A 25732-nucleotide genomic window follows, 5' to 3' on the forward strand; every position below is an offset into this window, starting at 1 on the left:
CGTCGCCGAGAATCGAACCACGGACCTCTGGAATACCGGCCCAGGGTACAGAACCACTACACCACGAAGGCACGCTAGGAAAGCAGGAGAAATACCTTATATAGTTTAAAGCAAAGTTGGCTTAAACCTAAAGCGAAGTTGGCGCAGATATTTAAATTTCGGCAATTATGATGTAAGGCCAAAGTGTACCAAATCTTATCTGAGCTAGCAATAACTTCGAAAGACAAAACACGCTCTATCTTACAGTCCTAAAACCTCAGTTTACATACACGCGAGTTAATTTGCATTTGGCATGGAAACGGAAAGAAGACAGGGCTGAAATCTGAGGCAGGGCGGAAGTCAGAGACGTGTCGGAAAGGTCGGCGAAGGAGCCCGACACTCAGGCATTTATTGTTCCGATGCCTGCGGGTTTTACTCTAAAGTGTCACATCGCCATTGATTCTTGAGTTGCGTTTGAAACTCTTAACCCTTTGAGGGGCGGTATATAAAATAATTTAAACTGTGGTAAAATTTTGAATGAACTGTAACTTATGGATCCTAAGGATACAAAATTGAGACTTAAAAAAAATCTAGAGCGAAATCCTGAATTTTGAGAGCCGGTATATATTTTATACCGGCGCCCCTCTAGGACATTTTTTTCCAGGTAGCTGCCAACTGTTAATCTTTGTTTTTAAAATTAATTTTGGGTACTTTTGATGTGAGTCTGCAGTGATGAGTGCTTGAATATAGTTATGTAAGTATAAAGACAATTTTAAAAAAAATTTTGGCAGAAATTTAAAATTTTAAAAATAAAATTTATGTTTTTTTATGCACTTTGATGACGCAACCCATCTGAACATACTTATGTAAAATATGGGTAAAAAGCTTTTCAACTTGATTTAAATTCAATATTATTTTATAAAAAAATTTAGCAAATATAACACTGCATGTGTAAATCGTATCATGCTGTAACTGATTTAGTATAAAATTACAAGCAGATGTAACTCAGCCGAAAATTTAAAAAAAATTGAAAAATGAAGCACTACGACCGACTCAGCTGAGAAAGTATGTTGCATTTTTGAAGTTGTATTTTATACTTTAGATAATATGTGAAAAAACAACCATGCTTCATACTATGATACGAAGAATCGCCCCCCCCCCTCCACGCACACACACTTTAGATCATCAAGGACCGTAAGCGTCCCTTTTTTATTTTTTGTAAATACAGGTTGTAATATATCGTTTTGCTCAGGAAGAAACGCCGTTAAACAATTTTATTATTTGATACACCTCAAAGTTCTTATTCTGATTTTCAACCCCTTTGGCTGCATAGGGGCTCTATTTCAACTTTTGGATAAATTTTAGTTTGCATCTAAAACGGGCCTTAGAAATATTTTTCCTCCTTTCACCAACTGTGAGAATTTATTTCGGAAACAACCTATTTGTATCAACGAGAGCGCAGATTTCTCTTGTGTTCTTTAGTCTTTCATCTGAAATTAACAAAGAATTTCCCTAAAGAATAAAAGCATGCTTTCAAACCAGTAGTTTTTGTGAAGGAAGAGCGACGGAGAGCTCGCGACTTCGGGTGAGATGGGCCTTAAGTACATTTCCATTTTAAGTGAGCTTTCCCTTTGTGTGATCTTATCACACCTCACAAAGGGAAGAAGGCGTGACTCCCGAATGACAAATTAGTTGTCAATCACCTCTTTCATTTTCCTTCCATTCTAGAATTTTGGAAAACACGAAGCAACGAGTGTCTTTTGGGGGCCAACATGCCACATTTAACCCCCACAATTGTGTAAAGTTTTGACCCCAGATGGCAATTTTGAAATCGATGAGTCTTTCTCTTGGAAAAGAGATAAGTACTGAAATAAAAATTTTAGCTAAACACAGACGAATGAAACTCGAGCTGAGTACGCAAAGAATAAATGAAACTAATATACTTGTATTCAGTCCTAGCGCAGAGTCAATAAACTTCCCATTCCTCCATGAACATAATACTGAATCCTAAACGACTTATAAATTAATCATGAAAAATTATTACATCATAAACTGTTATAATAATAAAGAAATTCTGTCATGTCACAGAGTATAAAAGGAGAAGACTGGTGCTGCCATCTATTGGCGTGGTACCCTCAGTGTGGGCGCCGGTATATATTATATACCGGTTTTAAAATCGTATAAATAATCTTCTGTTAATTATCATTTCTGATAAAAATGAAGTAAATATATAAGATTCAGCATGTGTACGTCATATATTCGCAGGTTTTGAATCTTTTCTTTCCCTCCAATAGAATTTATCAATCTTCCAACATGATACCTTGCAAAGAGGTACATTAATTTCATAACTGCAAAATATTGAGCATTCATAGGGTGATGCTACCATTTAGATTTGAAAGGAAATACTAGAAACTTACGATTATAGCTTTTGGTGTAGAAAAATTAGCATTTTTTCGGAGGTTAAAAAATTGACAAACAACCGGTATATATTATATACCGCTGCCCTTCAAAGGGTTAAAGGGACTCATACACCTTAAACCCCTTATGATCTTCGAATATGTGACTGTTGCAAAAATTGGGATATTTTATTTATTTTAAAAGCAATTACTTCCAACCTTTTACAGCTGACTACATAATATAGCTGCTTTGGAAAATAGTAACCAGAAAGTTTGTGTTCCCACAAATATTTTTGTAATTTAATCGTCTTTGTGACAAAATATTCGCCATGTTTCCACCTTGCGCGCATGATATTTTAAAAATGGCTAATGGTACATACTTGAAATTGGATGGAATTCTTTATATGGGTACTACTTTCTAACTGAACCAACAATCTGATGAATATTTTAATATTGAAAAATTTTGTGGACGAAAACATTAAAAATTTTGTTAATAAAATACATTTTATAAACTCAACTCAAAATAAAATAAAAATTTAACATGAAATTTTTAGAATTTTAGGTTCACAGTAGTTTCCAAATGTTATAAAAGCTATATATTAAATATGGAATCAAATTATGATACAGAATGTTTTAAACTGTGCGCGCAAGTTGGAAACATGAAGAAAAATGTTGTCACAAAGCGGATTAAATTATAAAAATATTTGCTGCAACACAAACTTTCTGATTACTATTTCAGAAAGCAGCTATATTATGTAGTCAGCTGTAAAAAGTTGGTAGTAATTGCTTTTAAAATATATAAGTTATCCCAATTCTTGCAACTGTCACCTATTCGAACATCTTATGGGTTTTAAGGTGTATGAGTCCCCTTAAGCAACATTCACACTTAATACTCAAAGACTCTAGCGGAGGTAACCTGTGCATAGAACACGGATCTATCTAACCTAGCTATTTCACACTTACTGAAAGCGTCCATTAGCGACAGCCAATACGCGAGCAGAAAATCGCACGTGCTTTCATTTGTTTACATTTCATAGTTGACAATATTTCGCCTTGGATCTTTGAGCGGTACTGCTCTGAAATATTCTCTTTCGTGATTGGTCAGTTCCATGTGCAGACTAGCTCCGTTCTGCGTTCTGCTCTAAGTTCAGATGTTTCAATTGGTTCCGTTGTGACCAAAAAAAAAAAAAAAAAAAAAACTGGTTTTCTCTAGCTGAGTGGCTGTATCGGTGCTTTTGATGTATCCGTTAGCTCCGATACGTCTCAGTGTGAACGGCCTTTTAAGGGCCGTTTAGACTGAGTTAACGGAGACATCTGACATAGTCGACCTATCTCTAAAAACAGTTTTTTCGCTTAAGGCAGCGAAATGAAAAATCTGAACTACAGGTATAGCGGAACTAGTCGACACGTGGAACTGACTCCGTTAGAGAAACCCCAATCTGAACGGCCCTTTACTGACGGACCTAAGTGAGAGCCTATATGCCTAAGTGACAGGCCAAATGTTTATCAGCCAGCAAATGCATGTGTATCTCAAATCATCAAAGTAACTTTTATATTTAAGCTTTCGAATTACCAAGCCCATTATATGATACAATGGAATGTTCACAAACATTGTATTTAAATGTTAAGGAAAATGTAATTCAGTTAAGGTATGTTAATATACGCATTCGTTACTCAAAATTTCAATTTAGAAAATAGTTTTACTCCTTATCAGATATAAATGGCACAGAAAACGATTTAAATTTTCTAATCTTTTTAAAGTTTTATGATAAATATCTAAATTTACCAATTATTGTATAAACTTAAAGCATTTTTATGTTTGTTTCCCATTTTAAAATCAGTTTTATTTAGCAAAAATAATACATCCATCACGATTTTATACTGAAATTTCAAAATTTCGGCTCTCACATTCCTTTAAAACAGTTGTTTAAACAATTTGTTTCAGCTTCAAATGATGTGTTTTCCAAGCTGAGTTCGAAACAAAAGAAACAATATATCATTCAAATACTCGCCTTATGAATAAAATCTTCGGCACAATTATTTTACCACATAGTTAAATACTAAGGTATCTGCGATTTTTAATGTGATTTCATGTTAATTTCATTTTTCAGGATTGGTCGAAAAATAACATTTTTCATTGCCATTCTCGTCACAGCCGTGACAGCTATAGCTTCTATACTGACGACCAATTTCACTGCATTTGTGGTAATTAAAACCATAAATGGTAGTCTGATGCCTTCTGTGTTCCAACTTCCTTATATCATAGGTGAGAACTGCATTTGCTTTGATTATGTGCTATATTTAAAATAGGTGTAGTAATACTTCCTTAAAAAAATTTCCAAATTTTTAAGAAGACAGAGAGAAAATTTAGTAAAAGATATAACATAGAGTGAAAACCTTAAAAACAACCAAACGTATTAAAGCATACCTTAATATGATCTATAACAAATTTACCAAGTTAGGAGACTATTAGGTTAGTATTATTTGCTAATTTCGGAAAGGAAAACTCAAAAATCATCTGTGATATTGCGGAAATTTGAGCCACTGCATCTACTATTAAATCCTAGATACATTCGCTAGCCATTTACAACAAAAGAACACTTAGAGCGGGTATGTGATGATTACTCGCATTCTTCCCCACTTAAACAGTGAATGATTAATTATGGAGAGGCACGTGATCCACTTGGTCAGATCCGAATGGAAATGAGTTATCAGCCACTACCTTTCATTCTAGACGCTACTGTAAATATTATCATAAAACATGAGTTTACAGCCTTGTCGAATTTTGATTTCAGTTTCTCCACGAATCTTCCATTTACTAACTGTATTACACTTACACCATTAGCATATACATGAAAGACTGCCACAATTCCTTAGGAAGAGAGTTTTATGTTTTCCATTTTCACAGAAGTAATACATTAACGGAGGAAACTTCTTAACGAAGGATTATTCAACTTGCCAGAGTTCGAAAAATATTTTTATCTGTAGGTATCAGTAGACAGCAGATGTTTGCGGATTATGATATATATTTTATTGGTTTTACTGGGTTTTTAATTCACGTAACCTGCATATTACAATCCAAGATGTATCGAGTATATATGTTACGGTGAAACACCGAAATCTGGAGAATGTCGACTTTCACCGGTGAATGTCAACATTCACATAGTCGCTTGGTGCATGTCCGAAATATTTTCCAAATACTCTTATTTCTGACTTACACTGGTCAATGTCGACATTCACCATGTGCTAATGGTGAATGTTGAACATATAAGAATATTATATTTTCTTCTCCGTAATTCAGTCTCGAAAAAACGCACATGAGACTTAAAACGAGAACTTAAGAATATAAGAACTTAAAACACACAGTACATTCAAAATGAGAAAGGAAAATAATAGAAGTTAAAAACTTACTAAATTATGTGATTCAAATCTTATTTACTGCAACAACATAAACTATTAGGACACTTTGACTTGCACAAGAGGTCCTTGCTTTTACAACTGCATTTATTTGTGGAACACTTCCTTTTGCAATGACAGCACGTACATATACTCTCTCTTTTCGACCTACACCAGAGCATATCTGTGATTGTCGACATACACCGGTGAGGGTCCGAATGTACAAGAATGTAATGCAATATTCGATTTTTCACCAACGCATTTGGTGAATGTTGACATTATCCGGTGAAAGTCGACATTCTCCAATTTCGGTCTTTCACGGTAACATATACAATTAAAAGCATGTGAGGTCTCCTGTGTCATTTATTTTCCAAACAGTTGCTCGTTTATTTCTCCATAATTTGAGGTTTTATAAGACAAATACTAGCATAGTTACCATAAATATAACGCGTAGTACGATTAATGGATACACTATTATTTTTAATTATCTTCTTATTTAAATAAAAATACACATTTTTTTCCATTTTTCAGAAATTAATGCTTAGCCATTTTGAAAAATTAGCTAGCAGAAATTGCGTGCGTGTGGCATGCTTTTCGATAAATCTTTTGGGGGTCAACGCTATTGATGAAAATTACTTAAAAATAACAGTGCGCTATAATTTCTTCTTTTGAAATACATTTAAATAATAATTTGAACCTATAATTCTTCCTACATATATAAAGAAGAAAGTCTGTGTGTTTGTTTGTTCGCTAATAACTCAGTTACTACTATAGCCTATCGTCACCAAACTTTCTACAATTCTTTTCTGCGATCTAAGGTCGACATCCACTATAAAAAAAAATTTAAAAAAAAGAAGCTAAAATCAGAGATATTAATTAAAATCTCTAAAAACGCTACTTTTCGCTCTCATTTTTCCGAGTGGCAACAGTCTCACAAACGTAGGAGATGAAAATCTGCTTTATTTCGAGAAGTGTTTGCCACTGCTCTACTGCTCCTTTTCAAACCGTAGAGTTTGTTAATCACGAATTTTTAAGTTTCACAATGAAATAAAAATTACATTATCGAATATTAAATACCTTATTTCCTATTCCGAAAAATCAGGTGAAGCCATTTCAACGGTTTCCATCTTCGTACGACTTTAATCAGCAGAGATATTAATTAAAAACTTTGCAAACACTAATTTTCGCACTCATTTTTCCGAGTGGCAACCGTCTTGCGCGTCGGAGATAAAAGTGCTTTATTTCGAAAAGTGTAGCCACTGCTCGCTTTCAAATCGTAGAGTTTGTTAATCAAATATTTGTGTCTGTTTGTGTGTTCGCGTTAGTAATTTCTGATAAATTATGATCGATTTTTTGCCACATTTAATCGCATCATATTGAATATAGGTGAAATTATTAGATGGAACTTCAGCTTTTACGACCATTTGATTTAGAAAGACGAAAATCATTAAAAAATGTGTGCCACTGTTGCTGATATAATGACAGTGAACTAGTTTATTTTTTATTGAAATTTTTTATGTGGGTTCCCTATAGCATCAGACAGAAAGATGTGTGACTATGAATCGTATTTTTTGCATCGTTATTACAGAAGGTTTACAGTGATATCGTTCTCTCTGCTGTTAGATGCATTACTCTCAATTATAACTAGCATCGAGTACTTTCGCTAGTTTAAAATAAAGGTTGTAAGGATTATGTCAATTTTATTAACAGTTAAATTTTAAGTTAAACTTCCTTTCCTGTCAAACTCTTAACTTCAACTTAGCTACTTCCGACCAGAAAGTAGTTTTAGAATCTTGCTGAATATTTAATGAGGAGGAGCGGTATTTAAACCAGGAAGTTACTTACAGAGTGAGAGAGAATCAGAGTTTCTGATTTACGCGCGTCTGCCTTTTTGGCTACTCTCACTCTCAAAGCTGTTATTACGCTCGGCCGTACTCAGGCCCTTCCTAAACTTCGTAGTCAAATACGCTAAGGGGCCAACTCGATTTGAACCTTGATGGCTTCGGCTATACTTCTTTAGTAAATCTTAGTTTAATTTATTCTTAGTCTTTTAAGTTCAAGCCCAAGTGCGGGCTTTGTTTGTACACTCCCAGGCGGAGTTTTGTTAAATCTTATTGAAATAATAAAGGGTTAGTTACACTTCTATCTTGTTGTTTCTTGTCACCCGAACTTTAGCGATTATTCGCTTATCAGTTCTTAAGATTTTTCACTTCCAACGTTAACTTAGAATTACAAAGTGAGAAACTCTACAAGGTTGCAGGGAGAAATTGCAGACACTAAAATACAAAATCAAAACCATTTACTGGGTTATAATATAATTGAGAAGTGCTGACCTGTCTTATGTATTTCTATGTTTTTTACAATTTTTAATTTTATATCAGTTTTTTAATGCTTTTTATTGTTTTATATTTTTTTGTTTGAGAATTTTTCACAGTCTGATCTTATATAATTTTTTATTAAAATTTTTTTATAACTTTTTTATTGGTTTTTAGCATGTAGCAAGGATATGTACTTACTTGAAAATCAGTCAACAACGCCAGTAATTTTTATATACATTTCGTGAAATATTAAAGAAAGCAGCTATAATAAATATACAAAGTTAAAAACATTTTAAAAATCAAAACACACTTTTATATTTCAGTACTGGAGATTGTATCTCCGGAGATGAGAACTCGTATGAATGGAATCATAAACAGTGCTTGGACATTCGGTTTATGCTTCGTGCCGTTACTCGCCTATTTATCCCGAAGTTGGACCATTCTGGGGTGGGTCACCTCATCAGTGACCTTAATATATTTGTTTTATTGGAAGTAAGTTTTGTTTCTTGCTTTTAATTTGAGATATTTAAGAAAATTAGCTTTCATTATGTGAAAGAAAATCAAACCTAAGTGCGAGAGTGTGTATTTTGTAATAAAATCGTAAACCTATTTTACAATCGTAAACATATTTTTACAATCAAGATTTTCTTTTTGACCAAAATATGTTGTTTTATGTATTTCTTTCGCTGGCAAATTTTTCGAATGCTTCCGGTTTCGAAGAATTGAAACAAAGTTTTCAGAAATATGTTAATAAGACTTCACGAGGGATTTTTCTTGGTAAATCTGATGTACATTTAAAAATTTTCATGAATAACATCACCTCAAAAAATGCAAAAATTTTATGCTGAATGATTTGTTTAAGAAATATTGTCTAGCATAAAGAAAACTTTCAGAATTACTTATAGAAATTTTCCTTTCTATTCATTTAGCAAATTTTTGAGGTTTGGCATTGAAGTTTCCGTAAGGTACGAATTCATCATGATACTGAAATGTGTAAGAATGCTTTCATTGAGCATGGTACTGGAAAGAGAAAGTGTCCAATATGCTACATGTTCAAGTAAGGTACCTGTGGGCGGGGCACCAGAATTTTGCTTTTGGACGCAATAACTGGGGAGGGACTCCACCCCAATTTTGATGGTGTGTGCCCCAGGAAACTATGCAAGGGTTGTCACCTCCACCCCTCTTTCCCTACGATTAAGCTGATCAAGAGGACGTTCGACTCGCCAGCCCCATGCCCACTAACACACATCCATGCTTTTTCCGGACATTGCGCCTTTTCCGTACGAAAGCCAACCACTATTCCGATCCAATATATACGGAAGCTAACAAGTATAGCATAAATACTAACTACTATACAGATCAGAGCGACAATCCAATATGCTACTGCAATATTCCCATAAGTCTTAATGTAGTTTACATTGATCTCAAACTTTGCCTTTAGTCTTTAAGCGAGCATAGTTAAAAATCATATGCTGTCGAGATTGTTAGAAAACTTTTTACTTAAGAGTTATTACTCGTAGTTATGCTAACTACAAAAGAAAAATCTAAGAAGTAATGTATCTAAGAAATCTCTTTCGTATTTATTCGTATTGATATGGTATGTAATTAAGACACAATAACACGCTGAATAAATACTAATTCAGAAGTCAAACAACAAAAATCAGCGTTATACCTACAAAATTTTCACAGGACTAGTTTCGATGGTTTTACCGAACCATCATCTTCAGCTGCAAAACCGCAAATGAACAAGATAGGAAATAATGATTAGATAAGATATGAAAGCCTGGACAAGAATAAGCAAGTGGCGCCATCTGTTGGCGAAACCAGAACTAAAACATAATTTCTCTAAAAGCCGAAGGCAAATTTGGATTGGAATTAGGATCGTTAACTAGAACAGAAAGATTTTTATGAATGTGAAATGCCTCTAGAAAATCCAGTTCTCCAATGGAAGATGTTTTTTGAATAATTTTGGCAGCAGAAAAATTGAAAGTGTGATTTTCGGACCAACAATGTTGAGCAACAGAAGACTTCTGTGTTTCCTTTTTTCTAACATATGCCTCATGTTCTTTGACGCGAAATTTTAAGGCTCTCTTAGTTTGGCCAATGTAAATTAAACCACACTGGCAAGGAATCCTATAAATACCCCAGGAATTCATATCCGGAATGGGGTCCTTGAGTATAGAAAATGGAATTTTATTGATGGGAGAATAAAGGAAATGTTAGAAAAAAGGAAACACAGAAGTCTTCTGTTGCTCAACATTGTTGGTCCGAAAATCACACTTTCAATTTTTCTGCTGCCAAAATTATTCAAAAAACATCTTCCATTGTAGAACTGGATTTTCTAGAGGCATTTCACATTCATAAATATCTTTCTGTTCTAGTTAACGATCCTAATTCCAATCCAAATTTGCCTTCGGCTTTTAGAGAAATTATGTTTTAGTTCTGGTTTCGCCAACAGATGGCGCCACTTGCTTATTCTTGTCCAGGCTTTCTTATCTTATCTAATCATTATTTCCTATCTTGTTCATTTGCGGTTTTGCAGCTGAAGATGATGGTTCGGTAAAACCATCGAAACTAGTCCTGTGAAAATTTTGTAGGTATAACGCTGATTTTTGTTGTTTGACTTCTGAATTAGTATGGTATGTAATGTTTGAAAATTCAATAATGTTATGTCTATGATAAAACATTGAAAGACATCACTCATATTTTTGAATTTAAAAAGTATGAATTTTTCATATTTAACTGTTTTTACATCTGAAAGAGTCTCAGCAAGATAAATGGAACAACCGAGATTCTTCCCGTTAGTGAAAACTGATAAAAAATTACACGAACAAAATAGGTTTAGGTATATGGTTGAAAATAATTTACCCGCTTGTACTCTATGTGATAATTAATATTCTAGGTATATTGTACAGAACAAAAGTCCTTTCACCATGGCATATCAATTTTTGAAAGTCTGGAAATGCAACGAACTGTATGAATATCTTCTTGTGTTGTGCAAATAGCTGCACCGGTTTTTTAAGTTTTGTATTATTGAATACAAAGGTGATAGATATCAATAGTGATAAAGGTTATAAAAGCATCAATAATAAGTTCATGTAAAGTTCAAAAGCAATTTATACATGAATACTACATTGGGACTTACGATCCCTGCAATGGTATCTGAAGTAACAGGTAATTAGATAATGAGATCTAACTAAATCAGGATACTAAATTTGTCAACTCCTAAAAATCTTATTTAATAAAAGAATGCAGCTTCAGGACTTCTCCTTTCTAGGGCAAATTATGGGAAGCTTGTGGTATTAAAACTTTCGTTATAACTTGGAACATAAATGCCAGATCTGATGCCAATAATATTTTTTCACGCCAATAATTCAAGCACCAATGACACAGAATCATTAAACGTTGGAGCCGTATTCTTTTTTTCTTTTTGCAGGAAGATCTTTAGCAAATGTTAATTGAACTAAATCTAAATTAAATTTTTTAAACACACCTTGAAAACTTATCATTCTTACAGAGAGAACTCTGTAAGTTAATAATTAATTTTTCAGTTAAACTTCATGATAACTTCAAGGCAGTTTCTGAATATATAAAAATTAGTTCGAGTGAACATTGTAAACAAAATTATTTAGATTTAATGGTAAGAATGTTAACAAAAATTCTAAACTATTACTGTTTAAGAAAAATATGTGTTCTGTTGCACAAGCATTGCATGAATAATAATAATAATGCGTCTTTCTCCTTCAAAAATTTGTTCTGTCAAAGCATTTCTGCTATATCAAAGTATATTTGTATAATTACTTGCTGATACAGAAATAATTGTTGTTTACAGATACCTTCCAGAATCTCCTCGATGGTTAGTTTCTCAAGAAAGATATGAAGAAGCACTGGTTATCATGCATAGAATTGCAGCTAAAAATGGAAATGCTCAAGATAAGAATATTCTTTTGCAAAAACTACAGGTACTCATTTATATGTGATATACATCTATTAATTCTAAAGATTTCAGAACATTTCCTCTTTGCATTATAATCAATTCTATCTGCAAAGTTACACCCTGGCACTAATTTTAGAAAATGTTTTTTATTATATGATATTAAATTATTATTAGTTAACCTGCATATATTGCATAGACTTTTAACATATAATAATAGAAATATTCTAAATACGTATATATGTATTTGAAAGTAACTAAGTAATAAACATGTGTTATTAATGGCTCAGCGCCCTAGATTTTACAATTTACAGCGGAAGTGTTTTTGAAGTCCTAACCAGTTATAACTAAATTTTACCTTAAATCGACTGGCGAGCATACCGCAGAAAACATCTTCGACTTTCCAAGATCAGTTTGAGCTCAACAGAATTGTAAAAATATTAAATTATCAAAAGGTAATGTTGTCTATAAATATGTTTTGTTCTAATATGGAATGGAAACTGGCAGAATTAAATGAACATTCGCTTAGTGTTATATCTATTATACCTTTGTCTTTGGTACAAAATAAAAAGGTAGGCACTTTAGAAATGTAAATCAAAATAATTTCAAACTACAGTACTTTTGAAAGCAACTGCATATAAATCAAAGAAATTTAATCAAGATTATTTTCGAAAAGTTGCCACTCATTAAAAGTTTCCTGCTCAAAGAGGCAGACAAGTTCGAATCATCTATTGATTTAGAGTTCTGAAAACGACTTTAATTTCATAATAATTTGTCGTCATGACAACAATTTTTTAAAAAAAGAGTATGGATAATCTATCTCATGCGAAATGCATCCAATTATAAAATCTCATGTAATTGTTGCTGAAACACTACAGAGAATCTCATTCCACTTCATCTACTCACTACTTGTCAAACTAGAGGATTTTCGATTTATTTCTCTTATTACACAGGGATACCAAAATCATATCAGAATAAGTCTGCAAACATTTGCGAGAAAGGGCCAAACAGTTATGCCGTGTCTCAGAGAAGCCTATGTTATTAAATACAATGTAAAGGCATTTCTGGAGGATTAAATAAAAACATTGACATTAATACAATTTTATTTAAGCAAAAACATAAAACAAAAAAATCAAATTTCTTCCTAAAATCTAAGGACACTTAGAGCGGGTAAAATGCTGATATGTACAGATATAAGTAATTGTAGTAAAATTATAATACTTTTTCTGTATAATGTAACATGAAAATTTAAAGAACCGAATCATTGCCGGAAAAGTAAGAATACAGGGGCAAGTCTATTTAGCTTTGAGTAAATGCTTATCTCTATAAATTGGCGAGATATCGCCAAGACGGCGATAGATTGGGCAACTAATTTCGCAGCAAAATTTCGAGTGGCGACATTTTATTCGGTCCCTGTATAATTGTAATGGGTATCGTAATTGAATTTCTGTAATTGATCCTCTAGATAACTGCAACCGTATGCCACCCTCCTATGCATTCAGTCATTGCGAGAAGCTCTAGAGATTTCTCGGCGGCCAGGAGAAAACTATATAAGATCAGAGAGAGTAACAGTTTCGGAGCAGTTACTGTTATTTCAGAGCTGAATTGGGAGTAGTGAGATATACGAGTAAGCTTCGGTCCTTAGATGCACTCAAGTATAATACATGTCAATGATAGGAGGAAAATATCATCCGGGTGTTCAGTCAGCAGTGGGTTCTAAATGAAATTCTGATTAAAAAAATTCATTGCATTGGAAATAAATTAATTCCAACTAATATTCTTCTCCCACTTGCTTCACTTCTGTTTCGTAAGGAAAACCTCGCTTCTCAAATCATTAATAGAACTCACAACGTTTCTTTTCCTTTCTTTTATTAAGACTTGCAAAGTGATAATAATTTCCTTTTGGAAATTATAATTCCTATAGTAAAAGTCTGCTTTCAAAAGCTCAGTAATTAGACTAAAAATCTCAAATGCAGGCTTGCACTTTTCTTGAAGTTCGAGATTCAAAGTGTTCATGTTAGTCATGATGCCTGCTAAATAAGCTAACTTGAAAATCCACTTTGGATCCTGAAAGTAAGAAGCACCTTAATTTTTTCCTCTTTAGAAACATAGAAATCACTTGTCTCAATGTATACTCTCATTACAGCATTTTAAAACCCTCGAATATTTGAAAATATAAGATTCCCATACTATGCTAATGTAATGAATCTTTATGAGTTTTTTATCAATACCGATGTGCTCTTAGAGGAATACAACAAACCTCTTTTCCGCTACAACAATTGATGTTGCACCATCTGGAATGACTTAAAGAAGCTTTGATAAATTATGATTCATTTCGGTAATTCTTTTAATTATGCTTTCAAAAATATCTGCTCTGATCCTAATATAATAATAAATAGGTATTAATGGTACAAATTATTCCACAATATCAAATGCTGGTGTTAACTTCTCGTACTTCAAATCTGCGTTTTATTGATAGCAAAGGAATAATATTCTAGATTATTGAAAACGGCTTTTAAGCCACTTTTGATATTCGCTACCATCTCTATAACTTGCCTTGTCACTATTCTAGCCGATACGTTGATTGAAGAAAATAATTCCTTTTTTAGCCCAAAGGGCTATTAATCTCGAAATGGCACTTTGCTTCGAATCACTACAAACAGCTGTATCATTTTTCAAATTGTTGCCACCAATTATTATCTACCTGTATTATATTCAAAGAAATTAAATAATGAAGAATTTGCCTGAATGTATGTATGTTTCTCACATTATGAAAAACCAATGATACCTACACCACCAAATTTTGAATAACGTAATCTTCTACGAATATGGGCACCCGATTGTTTCGAAAGATGTGTATTTTCTACTTTCCTCATCTTCTTCAACATGAAAAAAAAAAAATGTTTCAAATCTGTTATTGTATATACCATTGCCAACTCTAATTTATCAATGACGTCATCAATTTTTGCCAGTGGAATGTGATCGCGAATTATCTTTTTATTCAAGCGACTTAAATCCACATACAATCGGCTTCAGGTATTTTTTCCCCGCTTAACACTACATCACATGAGTAGTCGCAACAGCTTGGTTTTATTATTTGTTTATGTAACCAATCAGATATCTGTTTACCAATTCCACGCTGCTCTGTGACGCGGGAAGTCTTGGCGTACAATGAACCGGAAGTGTATTTGTCAGCACTAGTCAATTTTGTAACATGCAATATTTCATCTCGATGTTCTCCTTCTTTAATATGATTTCCTCGTTATTATTGATATAACGAATGCACATCAAATATTTTTATGGCTGCACTTTGTTAATTTCAACACCTTTTTCATTTACATTTCATTGATCTTGCCTTATAACATGTGTATCAAAGATAGCTTGAAGAAAAATTTCGTTTTCTGCGACAACACAAATATTTGATCTCAATTAAGCACCGTCAATTTCGAATTCTCCAGCAATTTTCCTTAAATTTCCTTCAAATTTCCTTGAATTTAACGCTTCTTTACTAGTAAACAATACATGTCATTAAAATTAATTTGGGTTGTCTTCATTGCTAGTTTTAAATAAGGCGAAGTCCGAGCAAATACATTATAGTGATGTCAGACCACTTCTTGTTAACCGCCCTACGAGGATCGCGAGTTCTTACAAAATCAGAAAGTGTAGGAATAAAAATGAGTATAGTCATTTTTACTATTCATATAAGTAAAAATATGCAAATAAATAGTTCGAGACAAAACTTACACCTCTCAAAGTCGTAACCTTTTGTTCATTGTTGTGATTCGTTCCTACCAGTGGCCTCACCTCGGGCAGATCGTCCAAAATATGTGGAGTACTTTTCTTACCTTGACGTCTGTGACCACACTTCATAAAATTGTTAAAGGAAATGTATTCACTATTCCAACTGACATTTTAACTTGAACATTTAATGAAGAATATCAACTGTTTTCACACACTATGAAAATGGATAACAGAAACATAATCATTTACATTACTTTTGTCACAATAAAGGAAAGTAGAAAAACGTTCATTCATCTTTATAGCATCCCACACATCTTTTAACGTCTTAACCTCTTTTATCGCCATGGCAGCCTCAGATGCATTTTTCTTCATAAAAATTATTCTCTCTAACATCGTATACTTACCTATAATATACATTATAAGCATGCATTTTATGGACAAGTGCATGTATTAAATTAACGCGTGCTCTTTGTATACACGCACATACATCGTTTGAATTTACTATAAAAGTGATCTGGTCTGTGAACCTGACTTTCGACCTGATTTTCAACAAATAGTACACCGTCTCGGGATATCATCTAATCCTGCTTTGCTACCCGGCGATGTCAGAAGCCATCCTATCTATGTCCGATGTAATACACTTGCTGTCAACCACGCTAGGAGCTATTTTTGTAACATGATAATTGCCCATTCTCATGTAGCGCACCTCACTACCGACATTCTCCTCAGCATACCAACTCTTTCATGCCCACGTCTTCAACGGTTGCCCAATGTCTCTGGCATTGAACATATTTGGGACATCATCAGCAGCCAGCTGCTGGGATTGCAAAACAGTTCTGACCCCTGCTAATTAGGAATCTAACAGAACATGCCTCCGTACTGCATTAGATATTTGTATACTTTCATGGCAGACCACATTTCTGCCGGAAGCGGTGTCCGCGATGATACTACGTCTTTTTAACTTGTAAAGTTTCTTGACCAGTGCTGTTTTCAATAAATGGTATAAATCATTTATCATTGTTCTCACTCCTGTTTTTCCTTATTTTCCGTATGTTCTAAACCCCTTTCATCATGATCATGCCTCTCTCTAGATGCGTCTATTTGTTTTGCTAGAGAGTGTGTTTTCTAAAAAAGGAATTATAGATATATCTGTAAAACGGAAAACGAACGCCACTCCACGATGAAATGACGAAAAATGTAATGAAGCGTGGAGAACCTAAGATATCAGAATTTTGAAGAGCTAAATTAAGCCATTCTCATTGTAGAGTTCCTCACTTTGTAATTCTAAGTTAATGTTGGAAGTGAAGAATCTAAGAACTGATAAGTGAATAATCGCTTAAGTTTGGTGACAAGAAACAACAAGAGTAACTAACCCTTTATTATTCCAATACGATTTAACAAAACTCCGCCTGAGAGTGTACAAACAAAGCCCGCACTTGGGCTTGAACCTAAAAGACTAAGAATTAAACTAAAACTAAAATTAACTAAATAAAAATAGTCGAAGCTATCAAGGTTCAAATCGAGTTGGCCCCTTAACTTATTTGACTACGAAGCTTAGCAAGAGCCTGAGTACGGCCGAGCGTAATAACTGCTTTCAGAGAGAGAGAGTGGCCAGAAAGGCAGACGCGCGTAAACCAGAAACTCAGATTCTCTCTGACTGAGTAACTTCGTGGTTTAAATACCGCTCCTCCTCATTAAATATTCAGCAAGATTCCAAAACTACGTTCTGCCCGGAAGTAGTAAGTTGAAGTTAAGAATTTGATAGGAAAGGAACTTTAACTTAAAATTTAACTTTTAATAAAATTAACATAATCCTTACATCATTAAAAAACTATATTTATTAATATCTTATTTTGTTTCTTACTTCTTTTTGATTAATTCTTTTTTTAACGCTTCAATACTTTTTTCACGACAGATGATGCTATATTCATTTTCTCATTAATCTGATCATTGAATTTTCGCAAAAAAATGTTGTTTTATCTATTTTCGTATACATTTCCGTGAAAAAGAAGAATATAGGTCAGATCATCTTCAAAAAGAGAGATTTCCCGCAAACTACGGCAAATGAAGTTTGCGTTTTTGCCTAATTTTAATGGAAATTTATATTTTGTGCTGAAACTTCATTGTTTGCCTTAATATCCGATGCATCACTAATTATATAATATGCATTAAGCAAATTTAATTCGCATTCAAAATTTTTCCTCACCTTTATTAGTAAGATGTGTAATATATATGACATGGAAGTTTACTTCTTGTGTTTGCATACTAATTTACCTAACATGCATACGACATGGGAAGTCAATAATATAGAATAATTTGAAATCCCCTAATTCATATTATTACATTACTTACTGAAAGTGATTTATTGTAATATAAATTTTACTTATTGCTTGTTACTGATAACAGCTAATTGTTTATTGAGATATATTACCATGTTATCTTACATTTATAATGGCATTAACATTTTCTTTAGAAACTAGGAGAAAAGATCAAGAAAGAAAAGGAAGATGACGGAATGAAAAACTCTGCGCATGATCTCTTGAAATATCCTCAACTTCGGAAGAAATTTATCATCATAACGTTTTGCTGGTAAAATATGTTATTGATTTCTTTATGAAAACAGAAAATAATATACACCATGGGCAGACTATAAGAAGGCGTCATCAACTTGCCACTTGCAAGTTGCTTTAAATTGAAGAACGTTATCTGTTTGGACTGTATTTGTGGCTCGAATCCAAACTGACTATATTGGCAGACTATAAGATGACGTATCATGGGCAGACTATAAGATGGCGTATCATGGGCAGACTATAAGATGGCGTCATCAACTTGTCAGTTGCAAGTTGTTTTAAATTGAGGAACGTTACTTGTTTGAACTGTATTTGTGGCTCGAATCCAAACTGACTATATTGCTAGATTAAACCAGTTCAAAAGAGATATCATTAATTATAAAAATATACTCATATTTGAATATATGAACAAAACCTAAACCCAATACATAAATCATTTAAAATGAAAATGATAAATAATCTTATAACAGAGAAAAATCCTCCTTTGGAGTAAGAAAATTGAGGAATAAAACCTCATATTAGCATTTAAACCATTAAGTGTGTTCTGGCTCCCAAAACGTTAAGCATGCAACACAAATTAGCCATTTTTGAAGGTGTAGTTGACGCTGAGTGGCTAAAATTCGCTGAGGATACAGATGACGGTATGCAAATATCGTATGTTGTAGCCAATAACGGTTGACTATCCGAACATATGCTAATTAGGTGTTGTTGAAGCCGTCAGCATTCGTAAAGACTTGAGGAGATTTATTTAAATGCTGATACGGAAATGTTTATAACTTTCGTAGAGTAGCCTATTTTGATATTTGTGTTTCTATGGCTGAAAGAAGACTAACGACAGATAGTCAGTACTGGAATGCTGTCAGACGCTATGTTGCGCTTTCTCTTTGGCCGTCAGCATGCGTAAGGACTTGAGGAGATTTATTTAAATGCTAATACGAAAATATTTATAACTTTCGTAGGGTAGCCTTTGATGATATTCGTGTTTCTATGGCTGAAAGCAGACGGATGACAGATAGTCAGCACTGGTATGCTGTCAGACGCTATGTTGCTCTTTCTCTTTGGCGTTGATTCATTCGGTAATTTCTTGAATATGAAAGTAATTCTTAGCAAACCAAACAGCTATCTGCAAATCTGTGCCCGATCAACCAAGGGTTACCCCCTTCTGAAGATTGGTATACAGCTATAGTAAGTAGCCAAGCGGAATTGATGAGCGAGCTTTCCATAGTTTCTATGGCTGAAAGCAGACGGATGACAGAGAGTCAGCACTGGTATGCTGTCAGACGCTATGTTGCTCTTTCTCTTTGGCGTTGATTCATTCGGTAATTTCTTGAATGTGAAAGTAATTCTTAGCAAACCAAACAGCTATCTGCAAATCTGTGCCCGATCAACCAAGGGTTACCCCCTTCTGAAGATTGGTATACAGCTATAGTAAGTAGCCAAGCGGAATTGATGAGCGAGCTTTCCATAGTTTCTATGGCTGAAAGCAGACGGATGACAGAGAGTCAGCACTGGTATGCTGTCAGACGCTATGTTGCTCTTTCTCTTTGGCGTTGATTCATTCGGTAATTTCTTGAATATGAAAGTAATTCTTAGCAAACCAAACAGCTATCTGCAAATCTGTGCCCGATCAACCAAGGGTTACCCCCTTCTGAAGATTATTATACAGCTATAGTAAGTAGCCAAGCGGAATTGATGAGCGAGCTTTCCATAGTTTCTATGGCTGAAAGCAGACGGATGACAGAGAGTCAGCACTGGTATGCTGTCAGACGCTATGTTGCTCTTTCTCTTTGGCGTTGATTCATTCGGTAATTTCTTGAATATGAAAGTAATTCTTAGCAAACTAAACAGCTATCTGCAAATCTGTGCCCGATCAACCAAGGGTTACCCCCTTCTGAATATTGGTATACAGCTATAGTAAGTAGCCAAGAGGAATTGATGAGCGAGCTTTCCATAGTTGCAGCTTCACTTTGTAAAATAATATCTGCTAGTTTTGTGCGCTGAACGCTTCACATGAATAGTCACAAATACTAAGTGTTTGTGTTCCACTAATCGCTCAATCCAGGGGGTAAAACTTAAAGAGGTGACATCAACATCTCAACTGGACTGTCCCAGATTGGCACAACGTCCTGTTCACGGACAAGTCCATATTTGCCTGGAATCAGGTGATAAGCGTGTCTGAAAAGAACTAAGCACACCAAATCAGACTCAAAATATCATGCATTCAAAAGTGGCAGTATCATGCATTCAAAAGTACGCTCTAGGCTGGAATTCCAATGGGATATAGTATCTAGCTGCACATCTTTAAAGATGGTTCTATGATGGTTCCATCGTATCAATATGAAGCCCTACATCCCACTGTGAGATTCTACACTGAAGCACGTGGTCTTGATTTCGTTCTTATAGATAATAATGTCCGCTTCTATTGCGCCAACACTGCTAACGAGTAGCGGGAAGAGAGGGCATTTATCATTTGGAGAGGCCGCCGAATTATTCTAACCTTTAAACTCACTGTAAATTTTCGGAATGCGCCAGTCGAAATGACAATTCGATTATCCACTTTCCAAGTTTAACATATAATTAACGCAGTAATTATATCTTTAATATATCTTAAAGTTATATAATATTATATATATATATATAATTATATTTTAAAGATGTAATTACTGTAAGATATAATTAACGCAGTAAAGGAAAATTAGGATGAACTGAGTGTTTAAACAGAAAAATTTTCAAGCTACATTAATAAAAATATATTTAAGTGCCATTTTTATAAGTTATATAAAATTTCTAAATTTTTAATTGTCTTATTTGCTGAAGTACTTACTTGTATACTGTAATGTCTTCAATAGAATATGTTCTTTCCCATTATGTACTATATTTATTTTGGATTTCAACAGAATAGATTTAACCTATGGGTACAATCTGAAAAATTTTCAATAAAAATAAAAATCAGGTTTTCTTAATCTGTTAAAATTATGCTGGAATATTCATGGAGCATTTTACGTCCACAGGGTAGCCGATCTCATGGCTTATTATGGTCTCCAGATGAACGTATCTAATTTAGCGGGCAATGAGTTTATCAACTTTTTCTTGCTGGCTGTGGTCGAATTTCCCGGCTATTTGACAAGCTGGGTGTTTATGGAACGTTTTGGAAGGCGGTGGTGCTCAGTTGGTGGTTTTATGCTCACTGGCCTTATATGCATGCTACCTTCTGTAGGTAAGAACTATTGAATAACTCATTTAATTATAGATCTTCGTATATATTTCTTCTTGAAGATACTTACAACCGTATTCTGACTCTATTTTCAAATTTTAGTGCATACGTATGTTGTTTTAAATATTAATCAATTAATATGTATTATTTTCAAATGAATATAAAAGGTTGATTTTGTTTTCTCATATGATGTGATGATTACTCTGTGAAGCTATAATTTAAACACAGAGTTTTTCAAGATCTAAACATACATTTCAATCGGGTTCCAGTACAAAAAAAATAGCCTAAATGCTATTGATTATAAAGAAAATATTTCTGCTTCTGTTGTCTCTCAGTATGATTGTATTTTACCTCCATCTGATCTTCCTCATCCTTCAGAAAGAAATGCTGTTAATTTTATTCAGTTTAGCAATAAAATCGTATATGATTCGCCTGTAACTTACTATACTGATGGCAGCAAAATTGATGGCAAGGCTGGTCTCGCATTTGTTGTCTTCAAAAATGGTCTTGAATTTGAGCACTTTCAATTTAGAATTAGAGATGAATGTACCGTTTTTATAGCTGAACTTTTGTGCTTAAACTTCGCCATCAAATGGGTCTCTGAACAAAATAGTGCTGTTTCAGACTATCTCATTTGCACTGATTCCCTTTCATCCTTGGAGATCTTAAAATGTATTTCCTCTTCTAATAATATCATCATCGAGATTCAAAAAGAAGTGTAAAACCTAAAAGATAAAAATATTTCGGTTGCATTTTCATTTGTTCGTGGTCATACAGGTGTTGTTGGGAACGAACGAGCCGATTTCCTTCCTAAGGCTGCGACTAAGCGGGAAATTGACCCTTTTGTCAAAATTACTAATTCCTTTTATAAGAAGTTCATGTATGAAAGTATTGTGGAGTCGTGGAACCACGAATTCATTAATTTAAATAAAGGGAGCTTAACAAAGAGATTTTTCCCTTCTATCAAGATGAGATTGTCATGTCATCACTTCTTCACAGACTATAAATTAACCCAATTTCTTACTGGCCACGGAAATTTCAAAAGTTATTTGAATAGATTTAAGTTGAGCTCCGAGTCTGTTTGTGATTGTAGCCTCGGTGGAGAGGAGAATGTTGAACATGTGCTTCTTCTATGTCCTAAATATAAGGACGAAAGGAAAGTCTTCAAACTGGAACTGAAAAACTTAAATATTAACTGGCCTCCAGAATTTTATCAATTATTTCCGAGAGAGGTGTTTTTAACACTTTTTGTCAGTTTATTGTGAAACTTTGTAATCATCCTTAATTTATTTCAGTTTTTTCTTCTGTTTATTTTTTATTGTGTTTCATACTTACTTCTGTAAGCGCCATGTGATACTAAGTGGTACATAGGGAACTTATTGTGTTTCTTTAATTAAAAAAACATATTATTTAAAATGATTTCTCTGACTTCAGAGAAGTACATTTCATTTTAACTTGATACAAATTAAATAGAAACAGAATCTATGTTGATTACCATAATTTCTTTCACGAATAATGGGAGAATTTTTTAACGAACAGCTCTCAACTTTCAAGCGATCACGCTAATATCGATGACTCAGTTTCAACATCTGGACCCTTTAATTCCAGACCTGATGTTATGCGATATTTTAATTTAGAAATTTCTTTAGAGATGCTGCATTCACTCTACCTTTTCTTATAAACAAAAATAATCCCATACAATACATCATTACTAACACATAATATAATATTATGCAAAACTTGGATGATTTTCATTCGAAAGGCGTCTGGCATTTAAATTCAAGTCACTTATTTTAAACTACACACACGTTATACGGCGAATAACACAGAACTTTGTTATTATCTCGTAATTGTAATATATTTTCGTTATATATACTAGACTCGTCAAGGATAATGAGTATAACAATTAGCACAGTATCTGATTATAACACTTAGCTATGCGGCAGTGTCAGTTTATTGCTCATTATATTAAGGGGACTCATACACCTTAAAACCTGCAAGATCTTCGAATATGTGACTGTTGCAAGAATTCTGATAACTTATTTATTTTAAAAGCAACTACTTCCAACTTTTTACAGCTGACTACATAATATAGCTACTTCCTGAAATAACAATCAAAAAGCTTGTGTTGCCACAAATATTTTTATAATTAATCCGCTTTGTGACAAAATTTTTCGTCATGTTTCCACCTTGCGCGCACAGTTTAAAACATTCTGTTGCATAATTTAATTCCATATTTAATATATAACTTTTATAATATTTGGAAACTACTATGAACCTAAAATTATAAAAATTCCATGTTAAATTTTTATTTTATTTTGAGTTGAGTTTATAAAATGTATTTTATTAAAAAAATCTGTAATGTTTTCGTCCATAAAATTTTTCAATATTAAAATATTCATCAGATTTTTGGTTCAGTTAGAAAATAGTGCCCATATAAAGAATTCCATCTAATTTCAAGTATGTACCATTAACCATTTTTACAATACCATGCGCGCAAGGTGGAAACATGGCGAAATATTGTGTCACAAAGAGGATTAAATTACAAAAATATTTGTGGCAACACAACTTTCTGGTTACTAGTTTCCAAAGCAGTTATATTATGTAGTCAGCTGTAAAAGGTTGGAAGTAATTGCTTTTAAAATAAATAAAATATCCTAATTCTTGCAACAGTCGCATATTCGAAGATCATAAGGGGTTTAAGGTGTATGAGCCCCCTTAAGAGGACCAAATGAAGAATTTCCAGACAATCATTCAAAATTTCACTCTGCTCAGTATTATAAGTGAAGAGCTTTATAAGTAAGTTAGAAACTATTTTTAATTGTCAGAAGAATAATGATTTTAAGGAACTGCATAGAAATTAGTCCGCAGCAGTAATTCTAAAATAGAGTAAAAAAAAAATAAAACAATCAGTGCAATCTAACGTGGTCTAGAATATCCACAGTCATCTTACATTCTTCCGCCCCCATGTGGTTCATCAAGCTGAAACACGTGACTCCAAACGACATTTGTTTTTGCAGCTTAAGAATGGAGGTCACTTGCTTTGTAGTAAAATTTCGAATTCCTCAAACACGTGTTTAAACTCAAATTTTATATACCTTGTAAAGTTTTATTTTTAAACCACTAGAAATAGAAATCGTTTCTTAATATAGGTACTCGATCATTCATATAGGCTAAAGAATCTTGCACTGCGCATACGCATATTTTGGGTAATTATGTCGATGAGTAGGAATTTTGATTTCAAGCGTACGTTCATAGCTTTAATGGCTATAATGGTGTTAGCCATAATATCAGGAGCATCTTCAAAAAACAACTACCGAAGATTAGTTACTTCAAGTGAGAAGAGAAATATTTTGCTGTGTAAAATGGATATGGTTGAACAACTTATTTGCTCTGCCGTAGAGGAGTGCTATTAAAATTATAACATTCATCGTCATTTGTAGATCGAAATTCATATTACATAGTGACGTTTTTTCTTGCGTGTTTTCAGTAAAAAAATTTTTTTTTTAAATGCTTTCTTCTAGAAATGTAATATCACGGTAATTTCACAAGATACTGGATGACTAGAGCATCTTATGAAATTTATTACGTACTTGGAAAACCTAGAGAACCATTTACTACGGCTTTCAATTGGGTTCCAGTACAAAAATAGCCCAATATTATTCAAAATGACTTGTGAGGTTTTTACTATCAAAATGAGGTGTTTACTACCGCTACGGTTACGGTTTAGGCTTTGAGGAGACTTTTAATGAAAGAATTCTCCATACATGATTCTAATGTATCACTTGAAAAATTTAGTACTAACAGTCAACTGTGCAAATTAAAATTGTGCAACTCTCAAATTATACGTATGGTGAGGATTTATCTATTTATTTTTGACTAATAGTAATTTTGAGTTAAAGTAACTTTCTTGTCGCTCTCCTTTTCACTCATGGCCCACCAGCGGCAGAGCGGTAAAGTCGCTGAACACTGGTAGTTCGGTCCGAGGTTCGAATCCCGCGAACGGGCTGGCTGCATGGGTGTTTTCGTGGTTTTCCCCATGTGTAACGTGTATACGAGCCAGTTTTCTTTAGAAAGTCCTCCACGAAGGCATCCCTCCCCTTAGGCAGATAGCCCTAGTGTGCTTTGCCATAATTAAATACACACACCTTTTCACTCATGCTTTTCATGCCAGAATGTAAATC

The 25732-nt window shown here is 33.7% G+C and overlaps 1 protein-coding gene across 2 annotated transcripts in view; it reads left to right on the forward strand.

The window, feature by feature from the left end:
* LOC118196144 (organic cation transporter protein-like) overlaps positions 1-25732 on the forward strand; it is a 53230-nt gene that overhangs the window by 12119 nt on the left and 15379 nt on the right. For both annotated transcript variants that reach the window (XM_035367551.2, XM_035367550.2), the window contains exons 3-7: positions 4487-4641; positions 8413-8581; positions 11922-12051; positions 18238-18353; positions 21346-21551. In XM_035367551.2, the coding sequence (XP_035223442.1) occupies positions 4487-4641; positions 8413-8581; positions 11922-12051; positions 18238-18353; positions 21346-21551 (776 nt within the window). The remainder of the gene's footprint in view (positions 1-4486; positions 4642-8412; positions 8582-11921; positions 12052-18237; positions 18354-21345; positions 21552-25732) is intronic.

This window comes from Stegodyphus dumicola, chromosome 6, assembly GCF_044657685.1.
Source record: "Stegodyphus dumicola isolate Sdum_Otavi_A_Nest chromosome 6, ASM4465768v1".
Classification (NCBI taxonomy): Eukaryota; Metazoa; Arthropoda; class Arachnida; order Araneae; family Eresidae; genus Stegodyphus; species Stegodyphus dumicola.